The 27,942-nt window shown below is 45.0% G+C and overlaps 1 protein-coding gene across 5 annotated transcripts in view; it reads right to left on the bottom strand.

Moving 5' to 3' along the window:
* The window catches only part of MICU1 (mitochondrial calcium uptake 1), an 86,404-nt gene that overhangs the window by 19,499 nt on the left and 38,963 nt on the right, over positions 1 to 27,942 (bottom strand). For 2 of the 5 annotated variants that reach the window (XM_027665651.1, XM_027665652.1), the window contains exons 7-11: positions 25,964 to 25,975; positions 19,993 to 19,998; positions 18,973 to 19,087; positions 11,058 to 11,140; positions 5,957 to 6,154 (exon numbers count right to left, since the gene is read on the bottom strand). In XM_027665651.1, the coding sequence (XP_027521452.1) occupies positions 5,957 to 6,154; positions 11,058 to 11,140; positions 18,973 to 19,087; positions 19,993 to 19,998; positions 25,964 to 25,975 (414 nt within the window). The remainder of the gene's footprint in view (positions 1 to 5,956; positions 6,155 to 11,057; positions 11,141 to 18,972; positions 19,088 to 19,992; positions 19,999 to 25,963; positions 25,976 to 27,942) is intronic. The other 3 variants (XM_027665653.1, XM_027665654.1, XM_027665655.1) reach the window with 3 other exon arrangements.

The following is a 27,942-nucleotide window of genomic DNA, read 5'->3' as shown; positions in this document are numbered from 1 at the left end:
TTGTTACAGAGCACAACCTTCTACTGCTACTAATGATGCAATAAACAGAAATTCCAATAAAATCCTCCACGGCTGCCCCTGCAGAGCCACTGCATCAACCACACTGAAGGCACCCGGTTCAAACAGCAGCAAAGCAGCAGGGGGGGATTTCTCAGCAGGCACTGTGGGGGTTGCTCCATGGAACATCCATCCCAAAAGAGGGCATGGCACAGCTGCTCCAGCCATGCTCACATGGACTGTCCCACCACCCCAGCCTCACTGGCACACTCCTGGACCAATGACTGTTTTGGTGACCAGTGACAGGACCCAGGGAATGGCTGGAGCTGTGTCAGGGCAGGGTCAGGTTGGATCTCAGCAAAAGGTTCTTCCCCCAGAGGGTGGTTGGCACTGACCAGGCTCCCCAGGGCAGTGGGCACAGCCCCAAGGCTGCCAGAGCTCCAGGAGGGTTTGGACAACACTCTCAGGGACAGGGTGGGATTGTTGGGGTGTCCTGGGCAGGGTGAGAGGTTGGACTGGATGATCCTTTGGGTCCCCTCCAGCTCAGGATATTCTGTGATTTCACAGCTGACACGCAGATGCTTGATATGGTCTTACAATCCCCTCAAACCACCCCACAGCTGATACCTGACTCTTCCTCCCCCTTTCAGAGTGAGGCACTGGGAGGGTTTGATTTCTCTGGTGCAGATGATTGCCCCACTTTGTTTTTCCAGCCTGTACTAGGGAGGAATTAGTTAGGAATAGTGTTTATGGCATCCTCCAACTGAGGCACCAAGCACAGCTTCCAGTAACTCACCTGTGGTGGTGAACCCCCCACCCATCACCATTCCCCCTGCTTAATGGAAAAAGGGACTGGAATTCAACCTACTTTGGATCTAAACTAAACTTTCCCAGGTGCACACTTAGGCATCTCATTACCTGCTCTGCTGTTCCTGATGGATGGAAATGACTTGCCTCAGACTCCTTTGTGGTGACTCCTCATGTTTACTGAGACAGTTATATCTCCCTTCTGTCTTTCCTTTAAGCTGCACATGCCATGGCCTCATAACTTATCCTTATTTTCAGATTTTTTTTCCATACTAACATCCCACTCTGAATTCTTCCCAAGTCTTTGGTTGACATTGGACAAAAACTGAATGCCAGCTTCTCCCCAAACCCCTGAGACAGTGCAGTCAACCTGAAAGCTTCATGTGACACTTTCCACTCACATGCCAAGACAAAAGCAGGCTGCCAGCGCTGAATGCCATCAAAAACATGATAAGCTGTCCAAACCATTTCAACTGCCTGCCCAGAAATTCCCAGCTAACATTTGTAAATGCTGGGTTATGACTCCTTAACTAGAGAGTTCCCTGATGTGAAAATTCATGGTGGTCAAATGATCCCATTTTTAACTGGAGATGCCACAAAATTCTGTCATCCACAACACTTTCATGGTTTTCCATCACAAAGGCAGGGACATCAGCCTCATTTCTACTCCCTAAAACTTCTAAAACATGAAATGCAGAAGAGGGAGTACGTAGGGCTGCAGGGTCTCCTGGTAACTCCCTCTCCTTGGCACTAAACCCATCATGGCTTTGTCCATCCCTGACTGGAGGACAAAAGCCTCAATGTCCAGATCCTCTTCCCTTCCAGACCTATTGTTTACAGGTTATTAGTTACCAACACACCTTTTAGCTGGAGTCAGGGGATGACAAAAATGATACAGGCCCAGAGCCATGCCAGGAAATCACTAATAAAGAACCCAAACGACTTTGTACCTGCCATTAATTGACCCATTAAAGAGGCAACTCTACTAGTGCTGGTTGGGCTTTTCAGATGGAAGAAAGGAAGAGAAAGCAAGTCTGGGACCAAAGGAGGAGTTTCAGATATTGAACTGACAAGACTATGTAAGTACACAAAATCCATTACAGGATGTAGAGAAGTGGGAATTCACAGGGAAAAGGGGAAAATATTACATTCCCCATCATTGCTCCCACAGTGGCCGGGCCAGTGGTGATGCTGACAGTGAGGGGATCAGCAGGTAAAGGACAGCTCTGAGAGACAACTCAGCAAATCATGACAGAGACTGTCATAGAGGGGACTTAAAATAAAAATGCCTTGTGTAGGTTTGATAGCAACTTGACCTCTAAAAAGTCTGAGTTTTGGGCCCTTCCTTACAAAGCTCAGCCAATCTGACCCTGCCAGACTTCATTTTTCAGGCCACTCAAAACAATTTACTTAAGTTACTCTGAAGTAAACTCTGATTTCACCTAAATCACTGCAGCATATACAAAGATATGCAACTCATTGCTGCAAACTTTGTTGCCTGTGTCAACAAATCACTGAAAACCTGTATCACTCTGCCAGACAGAACCCCCAAAAATCTTGAGTAAACTGGTAAGAACACAGCAGCTTTTAATACCTGGTACAGGCTTACTCAGATACCAATCCTGGGACTTGGAAGAGAAAGGCACTTACAGACTCAAGATGTACCTTAAAACCAGACTGCAAAGCAGCAGAAAACCTTCTGAAACCAGAGTATTTGTTAAGACAGGGCTGAGATCCAAAAGGATTCAGGACTTGCTAAGGAGGTGTGTGCAGATGGAGGAGCATCCATCACCCCTTCCTCACAAAAACCAAACCAGGCAGCAATTGCACTGGCATTGGCCATGGAAACAGGAATTTCCAGCATTAAAAAGTTCCTCCCACATCACCTGTCACAGAACTGACATAGAAAATAAGGGTTTTTCCAGATGACAGTAATGATATGCTGTACCTTTGCCATATTCTTACAGAACCCCATTTTACTTTGCTTGGAAGACCTTTTTGGTGATTAAATCAGTGCTGTCAGCAGGCTTTGGGTTGCCTTGCAGGGCTGACAGATGTGGAGAACAAAGGCCTTTGTCTTTTCTACATGCACTTCCAGAACCATGGAAACTTAGGCTGGAAAGGCCCCACAGGCTGGCTGGGACTCCTTTTGGACCATCAAGGACATGGGAATATCTAGGACAGACACTAACAAGCAGAAATAGCATAAATAATGATGTCAAGTCCTACTCATTTTCCAAACTCAGAGAGTATTTTCACTCAAAAAAAAAAAAAAGAGCCAAACACTCTCTGTCCTAATGGGATATGTTGGAGCTGCAGAACCTGTCCAGGCAAACCTGTAATAAAAAATAGAAGTTGTAATAAACCATTAAATGCGTCTCCTCTACCTCTGCCTGTGGCTACTTTTTTCATCCTACCATTCCTGCAACTGAGTTGATTGCTGAGTTTCCGTAAAAGGATGGAAAATGTACTTGCATCAAAAAGAATAAGCAGAAGAGAAGAAGAAAACGCCAGGCCATGGTTACTTAAACCTGCTGTCAGCACTTCAGCCACAAGGAACATTGAAATGTTCAGGGCTTTGTCTCATCTAAATCCTCTGAGATAGTTTCTGCTCAGTCTTAGCAAGAAATATGCATGGATATTTTGATAAAAAAAATAAATAGAAAAAGAACCAAAATCAGTAAGAAGGAAGAAAGTGGGTTCAGATGGTCAGAAACTATTGTTCCACCTTCAGTCAGCAGAAGAAACCAACTCTCACGTGTATTAACTGCAGAAATGCCTGGAACCTAAGCTGAAGAGAAAACAGCTTTAAAAAAGAGCTTGCTTAAAGTACATTTCTTTTAGGAGGGAGGAAGTCAGTGTCCCAGTTTGAAACCAGAGGTTTCATGTCACTCGGGGGCTGCACCAGCCCCTGGAGAGATTTTGCAGACCTGCATTTCCCCAGGGACTTTCCTGGAGTTCAGACACTGAACACCAACAAAAGCTGGGTTTCAAATTAACATCCCAGCCTCAGAACATGTTCCAATTTTACTAAGCCAGCAAAGCATGAGTAGGTGAGGGGTACAGGAGTTCAGCTGAGCACCACTTCTCACATTGTTCCTCATTTGCACGGGTCAAGGTAAGTCCTCCTCTCCTCAGGGTACATCTCATCTCTGAATTATCATGCTTTTTAAGTGGCTGAGTTCATCAGGGCACTCTCTGGAAAAGGAGCAACACAGACCCACTAGACACTTGTATGAAAAGCTGCTTAACTGTGAACAAACACATCAAACAGGAAGCAGGGAGAGAAGGTGGGAGATCATGTCAAAAGAGATAAAGGCAGAAGAGGAGAGAAGCCCTGCTGCATAATGGTGAGGACAGAAATAGGCCTGTATTGCCTAAATCCACAAGAGCTACAAGCAGAAAGATCAGGTGCTTTAGCACCATGAATTCAGGAGAAAATTAAGTTTGGCAGAACAGAACTGTTACCTCTGCACAGGTGAACGTTTCAGCTGAAATGAGTCCCAAAAATGCCAAGCACAGCACGGTGCTGTGCCCAAGGGGGCTGGCAGGGGTTCAGTAACGCTGCCTTCATGATATTCAATAACTTACCTAGACATAAATATCCTTTACTGTCCCCAATTAACAACCAACTCGTTAGAAAGGCAACAAACATTCGCCAGGAAGACACACAATTGAGTGAAATCATTAAAGACTAAACTGCCACAGGAGGAAATGAAAAACAAGTACCATGAAACTGAAAAAAATCCCTGTTGCTTCTTAATGAGATAACTGGGGACCTGTGGAGGGAGCACAGATCAGGAATACCCCAGTAACCACCTCTGCAGTGAACATGGCAGTGGGAAACCAAGGACAGGATAAGCTCTATTTCTTTTCCCTTTGCATTCAAGTTGCAGCTTATGTTTCTTAAACTCAAAAGTATTTTAGTCGTTTCAATTTGCAGAGGCACCGAGGAACTGACACTTCCCAGCTCACAAAGAACCTTGTTTTCAACCAGCCTATTCCCCCCACACCACTGCTCTAATGACCATGAAATGAAGTCAGTGAACTGGGCAATTACCTTCATAAAAAATAATAATAAAAAAAAGGCAGTCCTTGGATCAGTTTTTCACTTAAAATTGTAAAACTGCAAATAAAAAAGGGAATAAATTCAGTTTAAGATCGCAAGACTGACTTAATAAGAACTTAATAAAATGCTGGATCACACACCCTGAGCATGTGAACAATCAGACAGTAGACTGAAACAACAGTGTTCTGAATGCTGTTGTCCTAAAAGGTTATGGTTGTGGGGGATCTTCTTGTGCACAAATCCTCATCTCCACTGCAAATAAAAGCCTGGCTTTGCTCAAGCCAGGTCAGACCTTTGAGCCTGATGCAGTGCTGGGCACCATTTCTAACTGAGTCAGCTCCACTTGGGAGCTGGGACACAGACCAGCAAGTCCCATTGCTGTTCTTGTACTCATGTCATACAAAAGAACCACATTTTGAAGCTTGATGCTTGAATCCAGGTTAAGTGATTAGGAGCAGGAGGTTGGGAGCTGCTGTTAACTCACAGTAATGCCAAGAAAAAAAGAGATTTTCAATACAATTGAAAGGTAAAAAACTCAGGAGAGATGGACAACATTTCTTATAAAACATATTAATCCAGGAGTGAACCACAGAGGTCATATAACAGAGGACACCTCGTTAGCAGGATTCCAACAAGGCTTGAACACAGCAACAATACTCAGAATAATGAGGCAAACAAAAAGGTGGGGACAAAAGCAGAGATGAAGAGTTTGGGGAAGGTTATAAACCCTGGTCCTTCAGGGCACAGCTCACTGATTAGGACTGCCACAAACCCTCCTCTGCAAGGCCCCTCACAGCCTCCACTGCTTTTCCCTAAATCACCTCAGTCATCCCCAGCAGCAGTCCCAGGGCAACAGCCAGGCAAGCACCACGTGCAGGGACACACGCCCAGGACATGCCAGACGCTGCTCCAGCAACCTGCAAACGCTGGAGACATTCCCTGGGGGGGCTGCCACAGGCACCACAACGCTCCCCAGAAATGTAACAGCGGCTCTGATCCAGGAGCAGAGATCCCCTCTGAACCCCTGCTCCCAAAGCCAGGTCCTGCAGCACAGCCCTCCCCCTGCCCAGAGACAGCCCAAACCTCCAGCTTGAGGATGTCGTGCTGCAGCTTGCGCTGGAACTCCAGGAAGTGGGAGATGGTGAGCTTGCCCCTCAGGTCTGCCCCGAAGAAGTAGGTGGTGAGGGCGGAGTTGAAGCCGGTTTTGAGGGTGTTGCCGGTGGTGGAGCGGTCCCTGTGCCGCATCCCCATGCTGGTCTGGGAACGGATGATGCTCTGCACCTGGAGATGACAGGCAGGAGGTCACAACCAAAACTACCACCACCTGGAGGCTATCACTCAAGCACCAGTATAAAGAACTCCAAGATCAGCCGTGGCATCCTCTTGGTTTGTTTGATTGGTTTTTTTCCTAAAATAATTCTTAAAAGACACGACAATTCAAAAATTTGGCTCAACTTATAGAATCACAGAACAGTTTAGGTTGGAAAAGATCTTAAAGACCATCCAGTTCCACCCCCCTGCCATGGGCAGGGACACCTCCCATTAGACCAGGTTGCTCCAAGCCCCATCCAGCCTGGCCTTGAACACTTCCAGGGATGAGGAGTCCACAACCTCTCTGGGCAACTCAAGCTTTGCTTTTTCAGTCCTCTTTAAAGAATGAAAAGCATGACATGCTTAAAGTGAGTTTTAAGAAACAATTCACCCAGTCTGCAGATGAACATTCCAGTGCTGATCCCGTGCCTGGTCAGCAGAGACCAGCTTGTTCCTGGCAAAGTCACAGGAGGTGAGAAAGCCACGGCAATTGTGAGGAAGAAAACACCCTGCACGTGTTTTGGACCTTCCACTCCTTTACTGCACATCCTTGTGAGCTCACAGCAACAACAGTTAGCTCACAACACGTTTCTTTTCCACTTGTGCACAAATCCAGGGGGGTTTCTACTCCAGTGCACTCCCCTCCTTGCTGCCTGTTGCTCTGGAAGCTCCTCCATCCCTAGGGATGTCTCAGCCAGAGCAAAGGGCTCTCCAAAAAACTTCCCTACCCCCTAAAGTATGCCAAAAGGTTGAATTTGAAGGATGGGACAGCCTGAAAAATCCCAGAGTTTGTTATTTTAAGGGTCCTGTGCTAATTTAATGGGGCAACCAATGCAAATACACACTCACCTCCTCCCTCCATCCCTCAAGTATCCCACTAAACCTTCCCAGCACCCGCTCCTCTGAATGATTATTGCTGGGACATGAGAAGCCAGACTTGTTCTCTGTGTAAAAATTGATCTCTTCCAACAAGGCAGCAGAAGGATTTGTGTTAAAGATAATGAGTGTGAGAAAGAAGGGGGAAAAAAAAAAGCCACCTGACAGCACAGGCTTCCCAAAGCTCCAGCAAACACCACTGCTTTGCCTTCAGCCTCTTCCTCCCGCCGACAGAAGTTGGAAGGGAGGAAGAAAAGCAGCTGCCAAGAGCTCCAGCTGTCAAAAGGATGTTAGAACCTCATTAGTGTGGTATTTGGCGTGTTCAATTTTTTCCTAACGAGGGAGAAAGCGCTGGAACAATCCCACAGGGGATGCTCGGGAGGAAAATGCTGCATTATCACTGCTGGGCTCACCTCGGCTGAAATGCTGCCTCCAACAGGCACTGCTGGCTGTTCTTCAATTACAAGGAAAATTAAAAGGAGGAGAAAATAAAGAGAAAAAAATATATGAAAAAGGTTTGGGTGGGTTTTTTTGGTTTGTTTTGTTTAAATATGCCCTGTGATGTGAGGAGGGATGTGGGGTGACCTAACTGTGGCCTTCCAGGGCCTGAAGGGAGCCGACAAGAAATATGGAGAGAGACTATTTACAGGGTCTGGAGTGACAGGAAAAAGGGGGAATGGCTTCAAACTGCCAGAGGACAGGGTTAGATGGGATATTGGGAAGGAATTGTTCCCTGTGATGGTGGGGAGGCCCTGGTACAGGTTGCCCACAGAAGCTGTGGCTGCCCCATCCCTGGAAGTGTCCAAGACCAGGCTGGACAGGGCTTGGAGCAACCTGGGCTAGTGGGAGGTGTCCCTGCCCATGGCAGGGGGTGGAATGAGATGGGCTTTAAGGTCCCTTCTGGGATTCCATGATTTTTGCACTCCCCATTTTGCTGTGCTCCACTTCCACCGTGAGCTCTGCACGCAGCACATTCCAGAGACAAATATTTCCAAACTGTCTGATGCAATGCAGTTTGTGACCAGCCTGGAAAACTGCCCCTGTTTCCACACGAGTGTTTACCACACTGCAGACTACTCCACAGAGCAGCTGCTCCTGGCTGTTATTTATGAGGCATCCCACCAGCTCCCTTCTCTCTCCCATCTATAACAAGCAGTGGACTGTTTGAAAATCCACCTGTGGGCACTGGAGACAAAATTATTTCCCTGTTTTGAGTGATCTTTCTAATGTCCAGAAAGCAAAGAGCTGTCCTCACCCACAACTCATCAATTGTACCAGGATGTGAAGCACTGAGATGCTCCACTGTTTTTGTTCATATTTCAGCCTAAGTGTTTGTGATGCTTCATCTTTTGCACCAGATGAAGTGGAGAAAAAGTAAAAAAATAAAAATCGATGAAAATAGTTAATGGTTTGAAGAGAAACCACCAGTAACACTGTCTGCGAGTTCATCACTTCTCAGCCAACTTTTTAATTAAAAATAGAGGAGTAAACTCGCTATTTACGTGCTGAAGGATGAAGAGTTGGCCCTGATACTGATGCAGGCACCACATTATTCAGCACTATGCAGTAACCACATGCATCAACTGGATAAGAAAATCTGAGGCTTTTCAGCAAGGCCTGAAGAAATTCAACATTTTTAATTAGGTAGTTAAAGCCTCCAACTCACATACTAGCTAAATTAGCGAAGCAATCTTTTTCCCTGAATACTCCTAGGGTTTCCAGACATTAATGAGAAGAAGGACCTGCTTTTGGCTGTCTCCTAAGAGACGTGTGAAGGAGGAGTAGGAAGTTCATTCCCACGTGCTCACATGGGAATGATACTTTTCTTCCTCTTCCTTTTCTACCCATTTTCCCCCAAAAGATATTGCTCATGTAAATTGAGGTCACCTCCAGCAGCACAGTCCCCTGGAAGGGCCAGTTCCAGCTGCTCCTTCCAGGTAGGATGTTTACAGGACGGGGCTGCAGACCCTGCCACACCCTTCATGCCCTTACTGAGGCACTTGCATAAGGAGTGAACAAGAGTATTTATCACATAAATGACTGTTTGTTACATCATATATGTGCATACTGTGGTACAGGTGCCTCCCACTGAAGAAGCTGTGTGTTTGTTTTATTTCTGTTTGGGAAGTGCAGCAAATCAATATCCTCAGACACCACCAGGAGTGTCAGCTTTCCTCACTTCCCAAAACAGCTCCTTCATCCTCTGACTCCCAAGTTCTGGAAGATCAGCCTTCACCAAAATATTCTGATGCTAACCAGGAACTTTATTCCTTCCTACAGAGGCAGTGACACATGTAACAAGCTTAACAAAAACACCTTCCCCTTCCTAAGGATTTTTATATGACTTAATGGATGTATAACTTCCCTTGGCCTACTGGATGACTGGAAATCATTCAATTCAATTTTGCACCTTCATCTGCGTAGCACTTTGGAAACGTTCATCCTCTAGAAACATTCTTCCTCACTTCACATGGTTCATAAAAAAGCTGAACACGGCACCTGTATTGGCACCTCGGTGCCACTGCATCTTTAGCAGGAGGTTAATAACCGTTCTCTGCTTTTCCTAAACTCAGATATCGCCATAACTGATTTAATTCCAGAACATTTTAAGCGCCGTGAAACACGTCTGGAGATGTTAAAGCTGATCAGAGAGCTGCAGTGGAGTGCACCACGTGGATGGAAGGAAAACCAGCGTTTTTTACTTTGGAAAAGAAAGGAGAGGAAGGAAAATGAACAAACCCCTGGGTTTACATTTCAAGCTGTCAAGTGAAGGGATATCAGATTGCAGATACACATAACTCCATTCTCCTCGGAGTGCAAAGCGTGCATCCAAACCCCCACAGCTACCCAGCTCTATTCCCTGGCTCTGCAGCAAACTCGTGATGATGACATCATCCCCACAGGTAATAATTTCAGCAGGATGACAGCAAGAGATTAGATGGGGAGAATTAATGTAACAGACCTCCTTTGCCACTAGATCCTCCCACTTATAGCAAGTGCCACAAGCATGACCTCGCAGAGACTCTTTTGAAGTGAACTAGTCATTGAATAACTGGTAAGAACCTGTCACTGGATTATTCAGGGCTGCTGTGGTCCCAGCTATCAGTTTGCAAAGGCATTTAAATTGCCTTTTATGAGCAGCACAAGCAGGGAGCTTTGCTAATATACTGTGATTTCAGGGTGCTTGTGAGTTCCCAGAACTCTAAGATTGTTTCCTACGTAGGCAAGAAAATCACACACTCCTGCCTGGGGAGGGCAGATCTTTTCCCCTCTGACAACTCGAGTTCTCACTCGGACACACCCACAAACCACAGCTCACAGGAGGAGCTCACCAACACCAGACACGAAGGCTGAGCTCATTAAAAAGCCAGCATCCAACTCCCTGCTGATGAAGTCTTGTAAGAAGTAGAGGACTAATGAAAATATGCTCTTAATAACACTTTTTTTGATTATATTAGAGTAAGTGGATAAATTCTCCTAAAGCAGACTCACCTTGGTTATTCTCTGAAGACAAATAAGATTAAGGAACACAGTAGAAGCTGTGGAAGGAAGTAGGATCAAAATCCCATAACATCAGCAGAGTGAAAAGAAGTTCTTTATCTACTTTGGAGGTGACATCTTCTAAAGAATTGTTATAGAATCACAGAGTGGTCTGGGTTGGAAGGGACTTTAAAGCCCATCTCATTCCAACCCCCTGCCATGGGCAAGGACACCTTCCACTAGACCAGGCTGCTTCAATCCCCATCCAACCTGGCCTTGGACATTGGCAACAAAGCCACAGGAAATCTGAAATGGTTGCCCTGGTTGAATGAAAAATTCTGCCTTGAAATATCCAGTTAAAAAACCCCACCAGCTGAGGCAACGCAGCAGAGCACAGGAGGAAAAGATGTAAACCAGCACTAACCACAAATATAAAACACAGTAACATCATAGAGCAGCACTGCACTTGTGACTGAGATGCTGTAGCATTAAGAAATCAACCTTTTGTTCAACTTGCCTGCTCAAACTCTTCCATGTCCACCTCGCCGTCACCATTCAGATCAAACATCTTAAAGGCAATTTCAAAATTCCTCTGGGGAGCTACATTTAAAAAAAAACACAACAAAAAACACAATGAAAAGAACAGTTAACAAAGACACAAAAGCTCCATAAAAATGGCACAGGTTCTGAAAGACTTTATCCAAAAGAAGTTTTCCCTAATTCTCGCAATTTTAATAAGAAAATGCAGCTCTTGGGAACCTCAAGACAAGGAGTTGAGATGAGATGTTTCTTGAACAACATTTATTCCATTTAGAGGTGTAAAAAGCTTGAAAGCAAGACACTATTTGACATTTAAAATGACAATTTGTAACGGCAATAACCCCAGTTTGGCCAGAGGAGGTTCCCCAGCTGCCACAGAGCACTTTGTGTGCTCCCTGAAGCAGTCCATGGGTGAGGGGCAGACCTGGAATTTGGGCAATTCTCCTCCAGACTCAGCTCCTGTCTCACTGCACAAATTTAAACAAATCATTCCCACCCTGTCTCAGTCCAGTTATGACACTGAGACAACACGTGGGCTGGAGCTCACCAGCTGAGACGCCGCTGTACCTTATTTTTCACTGCATTTAGTCTGTGCTGCCATGGTTTAATTTAGGCAGAACTCTGCAAAGGCAGCACTTCCCAGCCACCCATCCCAGCAAACCACGCTCTTTCCCCTGCATCCCACCACAGGATTTTAGTACCTTTCCATTCTGGGCTCTGTAACCCATCACCATTTGAAGCTACAACACAGTGCCACAATTTTTTTCCATATTAAGCAAATAGATGAGAATTTCTCTTCCTCTGCTACTTTCAAATACACACCACCTACAGGAATTTCGGTGCTTGCTGGGATTTCCAGGGAATCCTCTAGGCTATAACTAGTGCTTAGGCTGTCATCTGAAACATTCAATTAAAACTTAGCCCTTTTTTCGTTCCCCACCCAAATCTGGCAGCAGGATGTAGATCACTGCTGAGGCTCACCCCTCTTTAACCTCATCTGTGCAACCAACTTGGAATATCTCCTGTGGATGCTCAAAAAATAACGAGTTTCTGCAACCACCCTTCTGTGGCAAGGCATCTCCTTGGTAGGGGAAGGCAAAGAGGAATCACTCAGACAAAATGAAATTAATATGGAATGAACCAAAGTGGATTTTTTACGTTAGCTGCAGCTCCAGTCCAAGACCAGGAAACTTCCACATGCTGTTTTCTCCTCGCTGTAATAACTGGTAGCACTTTATCACAAAAAGATTCAACAAACATGTTAATGAGATCCCTTTCCCCCAACAACTCTGTGCCCCAAACAGACGTACAGTGACATTAAAGCTGATGGCAGGAACAGCCTGTCACTACCCACTTGATAAACACAGCACACAGGGTCCTGTGGTCAGCCCTGCATTCCCCATTTCCCCCTGCCAGCCCTGAATGCCAAACACCATGTGCATAAACAAGGGCTCCTGTAACCAGCAGCACGTGGTGGGGTCACCCTCCTTCCACCCACATCCCTGCCCTGCCCTCCACCAGCTCCACCACCCTGCTGCTGGGATGGGAGACCTCTGCTTGCCCTCCCTCATTAATCCAGTGTTAATTGAGCTGGGGACAGCTGGTCCCCCTGTCCCCAACACCACCTTCGTAATCTCTCCAATGATACATCTAATTTAAGGGATTTATGCAAAAAGCCTCCTCTGTATCCATCCAGCACCTCCAGCGATGAATCCCCCGTTTTCTCGAGGAGCAACAAGCTTCCAACTACTGTCTTAATATTTAAATAAAACATATTCACTCTAATTGCAAGTGCTGCGTGAAAGCCTGGAGGCAATTTCCTCTGTCTAGCACTGCATGGAGAGATATTTCCTCTATGAGGAAGAGGAGGAATATGCAAAACTCTAATCTAATTACAAGATTCCAGAAAAAGAGCAATCAACACATCCCATCCTTCTTCCCCCATTTTCTCTGCCAGGTTTATTTTGAGATTGGAAAATTTGTTACTCCTTGTTAAAAACTGGCATTTGGGTTTCCCCCCCTTTTTTTAACAAAACATTATATAGATAATGTAATCTAACATATATAATATATAAAAATAGCACATCCCATTTGTGCAGATGGGGGATGAACAGAGAAAGCAAAATACTTTACTTACCCCTCGCAAGGGCCATTTCCTTCCTTTTACATCTCTAAATACACATTTCCAGGAGCAGTTTATCAAAGAACAACCCTTGCAAGATTAAAATGAACAGCTCGGCATCAAAAACCTGCAGGCTCAGTATTTTCTAACGACAGGGAAGCAATGTGGCTTTCAACTGGCAAATTTGATTACTTCACTCCTTGAGCTAATAAGCAACACACTGATCTACGTATCCCTCTCCAATTCCTTGTGATGACACTTCAATCCAAACAATGTGAACCTGAGCCAGGGGAACCAGAGGGCACTGAAAACAATTAGCTCATCCTGCTCCTGCTCAGGAAGGAATGTGCATTAGGATGCACCTTCCTGATCTCCAGGACTGGATTTATGGGTCCTGGGTGAGATAATTCCTGCCTCTCCTCTTGGCTGTGATGCTTCTGGCCAGGATTTGTTGGGAAGACTGACTCTGCACCCAACCCTGTCCCTTGCTGGTCCCCATTACCTCAGCCTGCACAACCTCCATTTCTCTTCCTCCTCCTGCACTTCCAGCTCTGAAACTTGCAGACAGTTAAAGCAGCAGATACCAGTTTGCTCAGCTCGATGTAGCCTTTCCCCCCCTTTTATTTTGCCCCTCCAATTTTACTATTCCCAACTGCAGTTTCTCTAAATTTCCCCACTGCCCCCTTAATTAAGATGCCTCCAAATGAATGCAATATTCCTCCTGCAACAAGGGAGGATATGGTTTGGGTTGGAAGGGACCTTAAAGATAATCCAGTTCCAACCCCCCCACCATGGACAGGGACACCTTTCACCAGACCAAGAGGAGTGAAAACGTGGTCCTGGAGCCCATGCCCCTCTCAATCCATGAGTTACCTATTCCTACCTTGGACATATATGGAGCCATGTCTAGAAAGACCAGATTGAAATGGTCCTGTAGATCCTTAACTCCACCAGCTCTACACACCACGCTGCTTCTTCAACTAACCCAGGAGTTAGTGCAAAGGCAATTGATATTTTTCTTGATTCATTTGCTCCAATCAAATATTTGGGAAAGAAAGGCAGCAAGAAAAGCAAAAGCCACACACAGGAATGTTATGAAGATGAGCAACTTCCACCAGACAAACAGATAAGGAGCAGCAGCTCTGACCACATTGAAAAAACCCACTCCATCCATCAGTGTAAAGCCCTGGGGAGCCTCCCAGGGATTAGATGGGTTGATTAGGCATCTTTAAGCCAATTATGCCATTTTAAACTACTTCCAATTATTCAAAGGACCAATTTGCAGCACTCAATTTCTCTTTACTGCCCATACTCTCACCAGCAGCAATGTGTTCTGAAAGATATTCAAAGCTTGCTGACGAGAAAGGTCACGGGTTTTTTCTGGTTTTGCACTCATTTGATCTTCTCTTTCCCCCAAACTCGACATTCCACACTTGGAGACACCTCTCAATAAGTCTTTCCCTCTGACTCCCACTGCAGCTCATGCAGCACGTGGTTGCACACAAGTTAAGTGTCTGTGATGTCTTGCAGCAGAATTCTCTGTCCCTTCCTTTGATCTCTGTTATTCAGGGATATTGCTATGAGCAGCACAAAAGTTATTCCATTTCCTAATTCTATGGAAATAATCATAAGTAGGTTTCTGGAACTTCTCAATGAGGCTGACAAGTGCTGCATGCAGAGTAGTCCTTCCTATAGGGAATTCCCCATCCCCTGTGACACGGGAGGTTGGGGAGATCCATCAGCTCATCCCAGCATGCCAGTGATGAAGAGATGAACTGAGAAAGACCATGGGAAGACTGCAGGAGAGGCTGAGAGAGCATCCCATGCCCCAGTGGCAGTTTTTAAATTAGAGAGGCCAAGCTCTGCCTGGAAAGACTCCAAACTGTGAGGAATCCATCCTGTTCCTGCCCTGTCCTTCAGCACAGCCACCACTCCACAGCAGAAGTTGGGATGCTGAGCCAGAGAGCCCTCACTCTGACAGAGAGCAACCAGGCTTACATCCAGAAGGGATGGAAGGATATCCCTTGGAAAAGGATCTCTGTGTTGCTCAGACACATCTGGGAAACACCACACTGCAGCAACTGGGCTGGCAGAAAGGCATGAAGACATCCCTGCACCAAAGTGTGGGTGAGATGGACCCACAGTAGGCAAAGGGTCTTGAAAGACTAAAGATAAAATTAACATGACCAGGACCACAAACAAAAACAGCCCTATGAACTCAGAGCAACCTTTTACCTCCTTTTCTTGTGGAAAGGAGCCCTGTGGCACAGGGCAAAGCAGCATTAAGCCCTCGCTGATAAGATCACAGAGATAACAGATCTCACTTGTGGCAGGAATGGGGGCTGAAGACATTCCTGTCAGCCAGGAATACATGTTCAGAACAGCCCTGGAGCAAACAGGGCCTGGATATTGTGTCACCTGCTGCAGCAGTGTGGGAGAACATTCCTTGCTCCCTCCACCACCAGGACACACACAGCACTCAGGATCTGGCCATAACACAATTCCCAGAGTTAGACAGCTTGGGATTTATTTCCTACACGGGGGAAAGAAAAAAACTGACCCAGGTGGATCCATCCTAAGGGATGGAGCTTGCTGCAGTCTAGAAAGAACGCCAGCAGGAGATGGGAGAAGGAGCTGCAGGTTTGCTACGAGAGCCCTGGCAAGAGAGTAATTACTGTGGCTTTAGCCACTGTTATTTAACCCTCCTGCCAGGAGGATTAAATTCAGACACAGAGACAGTCCAACTGTGGAAACAACACCAATTTATCCTGTTAATGCCCAGCTCCCTTCAGTACCTGTAATAAAGCCAACATTAGAACTGGGTAACAGATCCCATTTGCTTGGAAACTGCAGTTGCTGATGATGGAAAAGCTCTTTCCCTCCTTCCTCCACTTGCTCTGCAAGTCCAAAAGCAAAAACCTCTTTGGTCAGGGAAGCCATGGCTTTGCTCTCCTGTGACATTTGAAGGATCCAGGGGAAATCTGAAGGATCCAGAAAAATCAGCATTTGCTTATCCCGAGTTTTGCTCATCTGTCTATCTCTGCCCCAAAACACGAGGAGCAGCTGAAGCAACAGAAAGCAGGGAGCCTCCTTGAGGCCCCTCAGCTCTCATTGCTTTTAATAGAAGACTGACTTTCTGAAGCACTTAAAAGCTGTTTTATTAATTGTTTTAAAAATACATTTTCACAGAAACTCAGAGCAGAGAGTGCTCGAGAGAGGGATCCCTGGTGAACACAGTGTGGTGTCAGACTCCCTTCTCTGGGCAACGTGCAAACAGCTGTCTGAGAGCAACACAGATGAAGCCTCCAGCCCTCTCTCCTCCTGTCCCTCCCTGTTCCAGAGGACACAACTGAAGTGAGCTTCAGCTGGAGCTGCAAAAAATGAAAAGCTTTGGGAATCACGACCCTCCCACACCCGAGGAGCACAACGACACAAAGCCCTTGGGCTTTCTTATTAGCTGAGGTTCTCCCTGATCAGCCTGCAGTTCAATAAGCCAGACCAGACCACGCTGGATCTCTCTCCATCACCCTCCCTCCTGCCTCCCACCCCTAGACCCGATCTCACACTCCCCCTTCTGATCATCCTGCCCAATATGCCACCTTCCTTTCCCAGTATTAGTGGGTGTTATCTGTTTGATGTCTCTCTTGTCCAGATACCTCCTTAATGATTTAAAAAACACAGAGAGAAAACCAATGTTGAATTGTCTGGTTTAAGACTTACTTTCCTCGTGATATTTTATTTATTTCCCGGGGGGAAAAAAAACAGGCAGAAACTACTGGATTCCTGCAAGGTAATGTTTAGGAGTTGGAACCAGCGTGGTGTAACAGAGAATTTTCTGTTTAGCCACAGGGCAAGGTTTGTTTGGGAGTTTTATCTTTATAAAAGCAAAGGCTTTACAAATGAAACCAAAATTCTTCCTCTGGGGAATCACTGTAGCTCCAGAGACACTCCTCCATCTTCAGTAACTATTCAGCAAATTCCCAAAATACCTAAAACTCAGCCTAAAAGCCCTGGAATGCCTTTTTTCTCTCTCTCTTTTTTTTTTTTTTTTTAAATTTTCCTTTTTGAAAGCTCCTGCCTTGCCTGCCCTTCACAGGGCTCCTCAAAGCACACACCACCCAGTTCTGTCTCCTCCTGTTAGTCTGACTAACTCCCCAGTAATTGTGAACATGTTTAAAAGCCCAAGAACAAGAGGAAAAAAAAACCCCTGTTGCTCCTGCACAGCCCTCCAAAACAAGGCTGGCTGTTCCTCCAACAAGGTGGTCCTTTTTTTTTTATTCTCACAACAAAGAAATTACACCAAACCAAGAACAATTTTTCTTTACTGCTGCCTGTGGAAGCACATGAAATTAATTTTGATTAGGGGGCTGTTCACCACCAGCACAGCCATAAAAACAAGGGCAAGAGTGTTTTCTAAACCACATCCAGCAATGTGATACCAGAGGTTTTAGAGCTCATTGTCATCTGCGGAGACTGCAATGAAAAGCCCTCTACACAGGTGAATACCTGGAGATCATTTTGGTACAGGCAAGATGAATGTAAGAAAGGAACAGCAAAGGTCCTACGAGCCAGTTCTGAGACTCAGTCAAATAAAAAAAGCAGATTAAAGTCATAAAACAAATTCCCTGGCTTGAATCAGCTTCATCTCTCAGTGTTTGTTTTCATAACATGAAGGTCACATACAAGTCTTCCCCCACCACATCCATTTGCTTCTCCCTGGGAATAGATCCTCAGTAAATAAGAGCTGCCTCTCATGTCTCCATATTACAGCATGAAAGAACAGGGAGGCAAAATAAAGCATCTGCTGCTTTGATAAAACCTGGGTGATTAACCCAGCTGACTTCTGACCTGCCCAGGGCAGGCAGCACAGGGGGCTGCAGGGAACTGGGAAGGGTCCAGCTTTTTAATTCCACAGATCAAGTCATCATGAAATGGATACTTAAAAGATTAGCCTGAAAATAAAAGGCCTCAAGTTCATTTGGACACTGCCCCCATTACTCCCGTTTTCTAACAGGGCTGAAAAATTGCCGTGGCCTTTTGTGTTTATGAGACAGCACCTTCCAAGGAGCCAGAGAAGCTGTGCAAATGAGGTTTTGAGCTTGATTTCCACGTGGAGAAAGTCTAGAAGTGCCATTTGACATTACCAAAGGCTTCAGTTTCACTGGTTCTTGCCAACAAAGCAAACTTTTAAGTGCCAGCACTCGGAGTGCAGAAGACTTTGCTGGAACAGATTAGCAGATCACAGAAATATCACAAATGCAAGTCAAGTGCAGCGGGGTGAAAAGACAGAAGGTATCTGTGACACTTGTTGAAATGTAAACAGCTGAACTTCTCTCCTCATTGTGTTACATTACACACAAGCCTGAGCTCACCCAAGGGGAAATACAGGTGGAAAAGGCAGTCTGGGGCAGGAGTGAGCTCAGCAAAGAGCTGGAAAGCAATGTTCATCCAAACACAAGGATGTCATATGAACACAGCCTGAGAACACGGCTCCATTTACAGTTCTGAACAGCAGGTCAAATGACTCAGTAAAAAAAAGCTGTCACATTTCAAAAAGAGAAATAAATCTCCAGAAGTCATTGATCTGCTCGTCTGCCTGAAGCACCTGAAGCTCAGCCTAAACCCGATGAAGCAACAGCAATTCCTCAGCTCGAGTTGCAGGCAATCCAAGATGCCTTTTAGGGAAATGCATGGAGACGAGAAGAGCAAAGCTTGTGAACCTTCAAAACTGAAAACTGCAGTAATTGCAGGGAAAATCCCCAGTACTTACTGGAAAGGACCGTGGTGAGGAAGATGTAGTCGGAGAAGGAGATGAGTCCACATTCTCCAAGGGCATAAAATATGCTGTCCTCGTCAGCAAACCTCTCCCGCTCCTGGGACAGCTTCTGTTGGTTCACCCAAGCACATCCCAAAAAGAGAGAAGAAAGCAATCAATTAAATGGAGAAACGGAAGGTTTTCTTTGTAGCCTTACCACCAACAAGCCACTCCATGGACACACACCCCTACTATCTCTATTCACATCCAGTGGACCTTTTCCAGCCTTCAAATCTGACAGAAAAGCTCTGGAAAGATCAGTGCTTCCCTATCTCAAATGAAGGATAAGAATTGCACAGGATTGCTCAGTTGGTTTAGCCTAGGGTGACATACTGATAAATAAAACTACAGCCATTTGGCTTAAAACGATCAGAATCTTTGAGATTAGTGTTATGAAAACCAGAATTTTTTAATATAGGATGCAGCAAGGCAAGGATATTTCACTAACAGCTTTTTAGTTAGACTCTGCTGCAGCAGTAGCCAAGAAAGAACTATTTGACGTGAATATGAAGGATGTTTTTTAAGTTATCAAAACTGTGTAGTTCTCAGTAACACACAAGTCAGGTGTGTGGGTACAACCTCACAAGGAGGATTGGGACTGAAACCCATCTCAACCTCCCTCTCGCTCCAGTTAGTTTTCAATTAGCAACTCATAACATCTTACTAAGCCAAAAATCTGTGTCCCTTTGATCAGCAGGACCTTCAAAGGCTGAAAAGGATCCATCCAACTGTTAGGGAATCCACACTGGTGACCCACTTCAAGAACACAGCAGGAGGAGGCACACGCACACAGGGAGGAGAGTTAAATTATTAACGAGGAGAGTAGGGGTGGCTGAGGTTATTCCAGGGAAAACCAGGCCATGCAAGCACACAGGCATGGTGAAAGCAAGGCTGAACTGAGGAACAGTTTTAGGAAAAACCACCGACAAACAGCACCACACGAGGATCCAGCTCCAGCACTGTCCCCCCTGTTACCTCTGTCTAGCGGAGATCCCATCATATACAAGGCAAAGGAAAGAAAACTGGTTAACCAACAATAAAACCAGCAGGCACAACATCACATCAAGTTGAACGGTTAGGCTTGCCAAGAGCAAGAAAGTTGGGAAGCAACCAGGTGGTTGCTGTGGCTGGAAGCCTACGGAGATATCCCAGCAAGGGTCAGCCCCACTGTCTGCAGCTGATGTCTCTCATCCACCTCAGGTTTTTGTTTTTTGTTTTTTTTGAGAGAACTCACCATTGTGTGTGGCTGCAGAGTGGGGATGAGCTCAGCTAATAATTTAGATGAAAATTTAACCCGTATCTGGCTCGGAAACCACAAGAAAAGAGACAAAAACAATCATACAGATCACCAAAAAAATAACAGTTTCCAGGGAAAAACAGTTCAGCTCTACTGATCACATAAAATTCTTCCCAGCAATTCTGCCTTTACCAGCTGGAGAGAGCCAGGAATTTAATAAGAGGCGAATCCCTAACAGCAGGCAACATGTTAATGGCATTCATGTGATGCAAGGCAATGGCTCTTTATACTTATGGGGTACCAGGCTGAAGTTATCATTTACTCAAAATATGTTTTTGCTTCTCTTCCCATTGAGATGGGTCCAAAACACGTGGATCCATCCATGCTGATGTGAAGAACAAATTAACAACGCCTGGTTTTACCTCTAGAGCAGAGGGAGGGTTTGTGGAGAAAAAGCAGTTTCCTGCAATTGCATCTCCCCTGTTCGTGTGATTTATTGCCTCTCCCTCTGACTGCCCCTCTCAAAATATTCCTCGTAAGAGAAAAGCACATCCACAGACTGACAATAAAACAGCATATTAAGTTAGTTGCTCCCTGAAATATAAAGACAGATGGGAGGGACAAGCATTTACCCATTTGCATCTTACTTTGAGCAAACAAAGTACAAAATGTTATTTATTTATATTAAGCATCTACTCGTCACACACCTGGGGGACATGAGCTGTGACTGCCTGCAGCTCATGGAAAAGGGAATTTCTCCCATTGATCTTAATAAGAGAAAATAACAGCTGACCTGATCAATAACATTTTCAGGCTCCCAGCACTGGGACACAAGTTTTAAAAAGTTCCCTGTTCCCCCATTTGTTTTCCTCTGGCTCACTGAGAAGCTGTGTTTGATTGCTTTCCATGAAATTTGTGGGAAGCCCACTCCACTATGGGAAAGGCTGAAAACATCCTTCCCAGGGGTTGCCCCCCACCATGAAACATTATATTCCACAGAATTATATAGAACCTCCAGGAAAAATAAGAAAAATCAATCAATCTACCTCCTGCACAAACCACTGCTGTGATCCGTCAAAGTCCAAGGTGACTGACCCCAAGTCAGTCCTCACTAACACCTAAAATCACTGTGTATGGGCCTTGAGATTCTTTTGCACATCCCACTTTCCTTCCAGCATTGTCCCTTTTAGCCAGAAAGGTTCAGAACTCCTCAGGAAAAATCCCTTTCCAAACCTTCATCCTTTTCTAGAGATGAGTAATGTTCACAGTTTAGTTACCCACACCCTTCTGCATCTGAACACAAGGTGATTCTCCAAGGGCTCTGTTAAAACAGTCAAATCTCTTCTTCCATTCAGCACTTTTTTCTATGTTAAATCCATTCCCAAACCCAGAGTAATTGGTTAAGATCATCCAGCACGTCCAAAACACATCCAGACCCAAGCATTCACAAGTGAGCAAGCCACAGGAAACAGTTTCCAATTATGATGTATTTTTTAATCAAGCAGTAGATTCATATTTAACAAGCACACAGGTGAGCAAACACCCAAATCAACATGTAAAAAGAGAAACAAATTCAAATATCCCATTGCTTTTGGCACAAGCACGTGTAAGAGTTCAGTGAAAAGCCACCAGTCCAGTCTCAGTGGAACGAAACACTTGACAGGCGTTCAAGGCAGGTTATCTTACAATACCAGACATGGACAACAGGTTAAAAAAAATAAAAAAAAAATCAATGTAATATCAAAATGTAAAGCTTGGTTTGCCCTTTGAAACTCAGGCTCCAAGCCCAGCAGCAGAACGTGGGTTGAACAGATCAGTGCAGTGACCAAGCTCCCCCAAACCCATGTGCCAGAGGAATAAATGGAGTGTTGCATGCAGGCAACTCCCCAGAGCTGTCTTGTGTTCAGGCTGCCTGCAAAGCACCCAGAGATACATCACACACTTCACATATTCCACCCCAGAACTGATCTGGGGGGCTGGAGCCTCCCTTGAGCCAAGTACATGGTACAGCTCCCAAGAAACAAAGGATTTGTGGATAAAAACCCCACCAGTTCTTCCATTCCTGGCCAAACACTACCTTTATTTTTGATTTTAAAATTGTTTCCCCAGGGCTGAGTGAAAAGCGAAATGTGGTAATATTTAACCAGGGAAATCTGAACCCAAAAGGTGTGGGTTTGCACAGGAAGGGATCCCTCCTCTGCAGGGCAGAGACAGACACACAGTGCTGGTGTTCCCATCCCTAGCACAGTCTAGAAAAGCCTGATCTGCTCAATCCTGGCAAATCCACCTCATCTGGCATTTCAGAAACTACTTAATGAGCAGCACTTGATTTGCCACTTTGGGAAGAACACATTCTTGGGCAGTCTCTGTGAGCTGCCACTTTGGGTTTGGATCTGGAGGGAAAGCACACTTTGGGCAGGTTTATTCCTCATGTTTCAGCATCACCTCTGTGCTTCCACAAACCAAACCTTCAGGAATTTATCAGCCCCACGTGACCACTTGACAGTGACTTACGCCTTCCAAAAGGACAACAAAATACATACCCAAATGCATGCAAGGGCGTGAGGATTTCTCCAGAACCAGAAAGCAATTTTGTAAATTAGCAAGTGATTTTTGCTGAAGCATAACCGACTTTCACTGACAAACTCAGTCATCACACTCAGTTTGTTCCTTTGGAACAGAAATACTTCCAGGTGACCAACACTGTGTAAGCAAATACAAACCCAGGAATGCTGAGTGAGGTCACCCCGAGGCAAAGCAATTCTCTTTCAGTCCCAACTGCCCACCTTCAGTTAGGGAAAACATTTAAAAGACATCTATTAATGGGTTTATTTCACAGTTCACTGTAGGCAAAGAAGGGAAAGAATTCCTATTTGCCTCGTCCAGCAGAACCTGCAGGGTTACCAGGCATGGACTGCTACACCTTCTTCCTGAGCAGGGCTGCTGAAAATCCAGGGAAATACATACCAGGACTTGCTGACTAAGGTTTTTAGAGCAGATGCTTTGTATTAGTTTGTCACACAAGACAGAGAAGGAAAAACCCTTTAGAAATGCCAATGCAAACCAGCCTGTTGTGGTTACCAAAAATATTAATGCCTTCAAATCCCATCTGCATCAGAATGCTGAACTGCAGGCTCTGAAAACAGGGAGATTTTTAATTTTGCTCCTTTTTTTTTTTTAAGATACAAATTAAAGAGCCAAGCCATGTATTTAGAGATTTCATGATGACTTGTGGTGGTGCCTCACGTTAAGAAACCTGAAATAAAACTGGAATAAAGAAATACAAAGGGTTTCAGAGTCACATTTAAAAATGCAGCCTCTCAGCCCAATTGTTCAAAACCCCTTTAAGGGAAAAAGAGGTAGGGGAGGTCCCCCTATGCCATGAAACATGGACTTGGGGGAAAATGGAGCCATTCAAGAGTTTTTAAGGCCAGCTTCATAACGTGGATGCAAAATAAGTCACTTTAGATGCATCCCCTGGCATTTTTATATATCATTTAATAAGAAAAAAGTGTTTGAGGCTGTGATGGAAACAGCACAAGGACTTTCTGAAACTCATAAACCTCTTTTTGCTGTGGGACAGCTCACAGTATCACTCCTAGTGGCTCCAGACTATTTCCTTTGAAGTCTGCACATTAACACAGGGAAACACAAACAGCTTCTTCGTGGCAAATCGTGGTGGGTGAGTGCTGACACAGGAAAATGCTTAAAATTTACTGTTGGCAGGTAATACTGCAGGTTATGACCTTTAGAGAGTATGTTTTAACCAAGAGTTTTTTAAAACTTTTGATTCTGGGGTGTTATTTTATCTGTATATATACACAGAGGCAAAAAAATACAGAGCTGGACATGGATGAGGTTGTCCTGCATATTCTCTCCCTCTAAATTTGAATTTGGACACGTGGACAGAATCAAAACTTGGGCAGCAATTATTTCTAGAGGTGGACTCCTGAGACTGGAAAGAGAAATCTGCATTCCCACCCTTCCAGCAAGGCTGGAAATATTCATCACCTCCCAAACAAATGGCACCTGGAATGCAAGGCCAGCATTCTGTACGACCAAGAAAATCAACCACACAGACTTTCCCGACCCTTGGCAGGCAGCAGAGCCACTCATGCAAGGGAGAAACCCCTGCTGGAAAAGCAAATAGGAAATGCCTTGGAAAAAGGGACAGTGTACACTTGTGCTCCCCTCAGGGCAATGAAATCACACTCTGTAGGACCACAGCAGCATCTTGCATGGAAATTTGATGGGGAGGATTTAAATTCAGTCCTTGATGGCCCACATCACGCTTCTAAAATGAGCTGACTTCTGCCACCTTGGAATTTAAATGGCTGTTTAGGTCTCCAGATAGAAATTGGGATATTGCTCTCCTGCCTCTCAGCCCACATTACCAAGATGAACTCAGCATGTTGATAATGCAGGCTGCTCTTTCTCCCAGACAGAAACCCCCGGGGTGAAAGGACACCGGGAAAATAATAATTCTGTATAAAAAGTCAGGATTAAACATGGGCTCAGTTGATGAGGTTGGGGCCATACACTTGGTACAGATCACCCATGGAATTAAGAAGGGGTTTGGGGGAAAAACCACATGTAATTGGAGATTGTCATCACTGCTGCAAACAGCTTAAGGAACCAAACTAAGGCTCAGCTAAAAATCCTGCCATTCCCTTTTCCCTCTCTCACTCCTCCTTTCTTCACCTGCTTCTCCCATCCAGACCTTCCCCCCTTCTGTAGTCACTGAGGTCAAGCATCTCCTAAAACATTCCCTCCCACCCTGCTCCAGCCATCCCCCTTGTCCCTACTAACTCCATGTTACCAAGGGCAGAGTTCTCAGAGCTCAGTTTTGTGTCCCTTAAGTATTAGGCATTAATCCAACACCAGCAAAGCTATCAAAGAAATTAGAGCCAAAAATGATCCCAGAAACCACTTTTTGATTAAAAGACTGCATACACCCACTGAGGGCATAACACCAAGTTGTTTATTTTTCCCCTAATTTCCCCTGTGGATTTCATTAAGGTCACAAAGCTATAAGGCAAACTGGAAGTGTCTAGAGTATATTTTCCTCTTTAATTACTAATATTGAATGAACTCCCCTCTGCTTACTAGTTATTTTTCCTACAAACCATCTTATGAACTATAATACCTAAACACTTTCTTCCTCAAATATTCTTTAATACAGTTCATGCTACATAGGTCTGTGACTTGGAAAAACTCAAGTTTGCAAATGTAACCTTCCCCAAATTTACACACCTTCAAACAGATGATGTTTCCCCAAAGCATTTGGCCAGAGAGATGCCTGTTCCTTCTCACAGAATCAAACTAACTTTGTGGCCTCAAGGGGAAAAGGCCATTTACCAGCAGAACCAGCTCTATCACAGTCTCATCAAGCTGCAAAATAAGTCAGAAGCCTCAAAAGACACTGTGAAAACAGGAGGGCAGGGAGACACATCTGAGCTTTGCTCCAACATAATCCTGTTAACACAGCCATGTTTTAATGGATACCCTGAGGACTGTGCTCTCCTCAAGCCAAATTCAGATGTTCTGAAATAAATCCTTCAGGCTGAGGATGAAGGAGAGGATTCAGGATTATTTATTACAGGACCAGGGAGAAGGGGTGAGCGTACACTGTCCCTTTGACATGAAAAGTGCATATTATGAGGTCTGAAGCACAAACTAATTAAAGCACATGCTGTGTCTGCTTTGTACCTGCCAGAAATCCTGGTGGAAGGGGAGAGGGTTAGAAAAGGGAAGAAAATGAGGGAATGCTTGGTTACACCAAAACCAACCACAAGTCAGAATTAGAATAAAGACACAAGTCTCAGAGATATTAGTAGCTGGAAGAAACACCCGCTGGGTACCCTGAAACCAGAATAAAAGAGGACAAAGAACAAGCAGAGATTTTTAGTATTTGCCCTGTGGAAACAAGCAACAAAATTAGGGGTACAGAAAGGTAACAGTAAGTAGAGCTTTGTCAAATCCAAAATACACCACAAACATTTGGCAGAGGAGGTAGGAAAGGATGAAGTGTGTTCTGTACCTAAAGCAACCCAAGCGCTCACAGGGATGTTTGTACACGGTACATTTACCTGTGTTAGGAGCAATTAAGCACTTCCTTTGATGAAATTTGAGGCTATGGAAAACAAGCCAAGAGAAGAATTTGCACAGTTCAGTGTCCCCACAGGTCCCAGCAAACTGGGAAACAGAGGAACTAACCAAAGCAGAAGGGAGGGTCGAGGGTGGCTGGGAGGAGAAAGCCAACAAGCAGAGAAACCCACCAACGTGGGCAGTGGTGTCAGCCAAGAAAGCCAAGGAGAAGAATCTCCTCAGCTCAGCTTTGCTGATTATCTGCAATACACCACGTCTCTGCTTGCTTCACTAAGTCACAGGCAAGGATTGTCTCCCACCAGTTCCCCAGGACACCTTTGGGGAGGGCAGGGAACGTTCACACAGCCGAGCGTGAGGTTGTTACCCATGTGAGAAGATACCTCCTGGTTATTGTGCAAACACTACCTGTGCTGAGATCAGAGGGTGAAGGAATTTAAAGGCAGGAGATCTGAAACTGGACAGTGACATTTGACATGGCTTATGGATCAGGACAGCTGAACACTTCCAGGCATTTCCAAGCAAGCCACAACCCAGACTCAACAGCTCCAACTGCAGACACTGGGGACACATTCATGTCACAGTAGACACTGGCAAGACCTCACAGAGCTGGATTTAGAGGACTCCTCGCCTGTTTTCATTGTATTTAAGTTAGAGAACATACTGACTGTCCTTCTCAGCTAATGGGCTCAGTAAACCAAGTGCATCTGCACTTTGTGCTGCTATTTACTGAACTGCGAACATTTAGAGTTGCAGCCTTTGGAATTAAGGTTTCAGAGGCACTTAAACATCACAGGAGCTCAGAGCTCTGATCCAGTGTTTGGCTCCTGAATGACAGCAGGACTTTGAGCTTGTCTCACTTGCTGCAAGCTTGGGTCTATGGCAGCTTATGTCCAGCCTAAGTTCATCCACAGAACTAAGGACCCAGAAATTCAGGCTAATAAACAAAGGCTCCTTTCTGGCCCTTTTTTCAAACCTGACAGCAAGATCCTTCAATCCACTAGAAAAGGATGGTCTTTCTACCTCCAGTCCTCTCCACAGGGATCCTCCCCAAGTACATTTTTTCACGCTCCTCAGACTCTCTTTAAATCATCTGGAAAGAAATCTGTCTCCTGAGCTGACTCCCAGACACTGCTCTTTAATGGACACACACCTTCAGCTCAGGGCAGCTGAAGCTACTCATTGTACTGGTTCATGATATGACCCTGCATTGGACAGTGGAAGAGAATTCCAGGTGTGTCACTGGCCTTTAGAGAAACCACCTGAAGTATTTTCCTTGTCCTTCACCTTGCTTTCGCTCTGGGTTGCTCTATGGCATCCCCAAACATCTAGAGATGTAAATACAAGTGCTGGCAGGAAATGCTTAAGTCATAAATTTAATTAGAGGGCACTGAAAGCCTCTCTAATTACTTACTGCAGGAGGGGAAGCTGTTGCTGGTGGCTCCAAGGCTTTTGCTCTTATTGAGCCATAGCAAGGAATTTTCCCCACAGGAGAATAAAAAAAAAAAAAAAAAAGAGTCAAGTCAAGCGTATCCTAATTAAACTAATATGCCATCCAGGGTCAGGATTTTATTTCCTACATA

This window comes from Corapipo altera, unplaced genomic scaffold (assembly GCF_003945725.1).
Source record: "Corapipo altera isolate COAL_440 unplaced genomic scaffold, ASM394572v1 161, whole genome shotgun sequence".
NCBI lineage: Eukaryota > Metazoa > Chordata > Aves > Passeriformes > Pipridae > Corapipo > Corapipo altera.
This window is presented reverse-complemented; position numbering and strand designations above follow the sequence as displayed.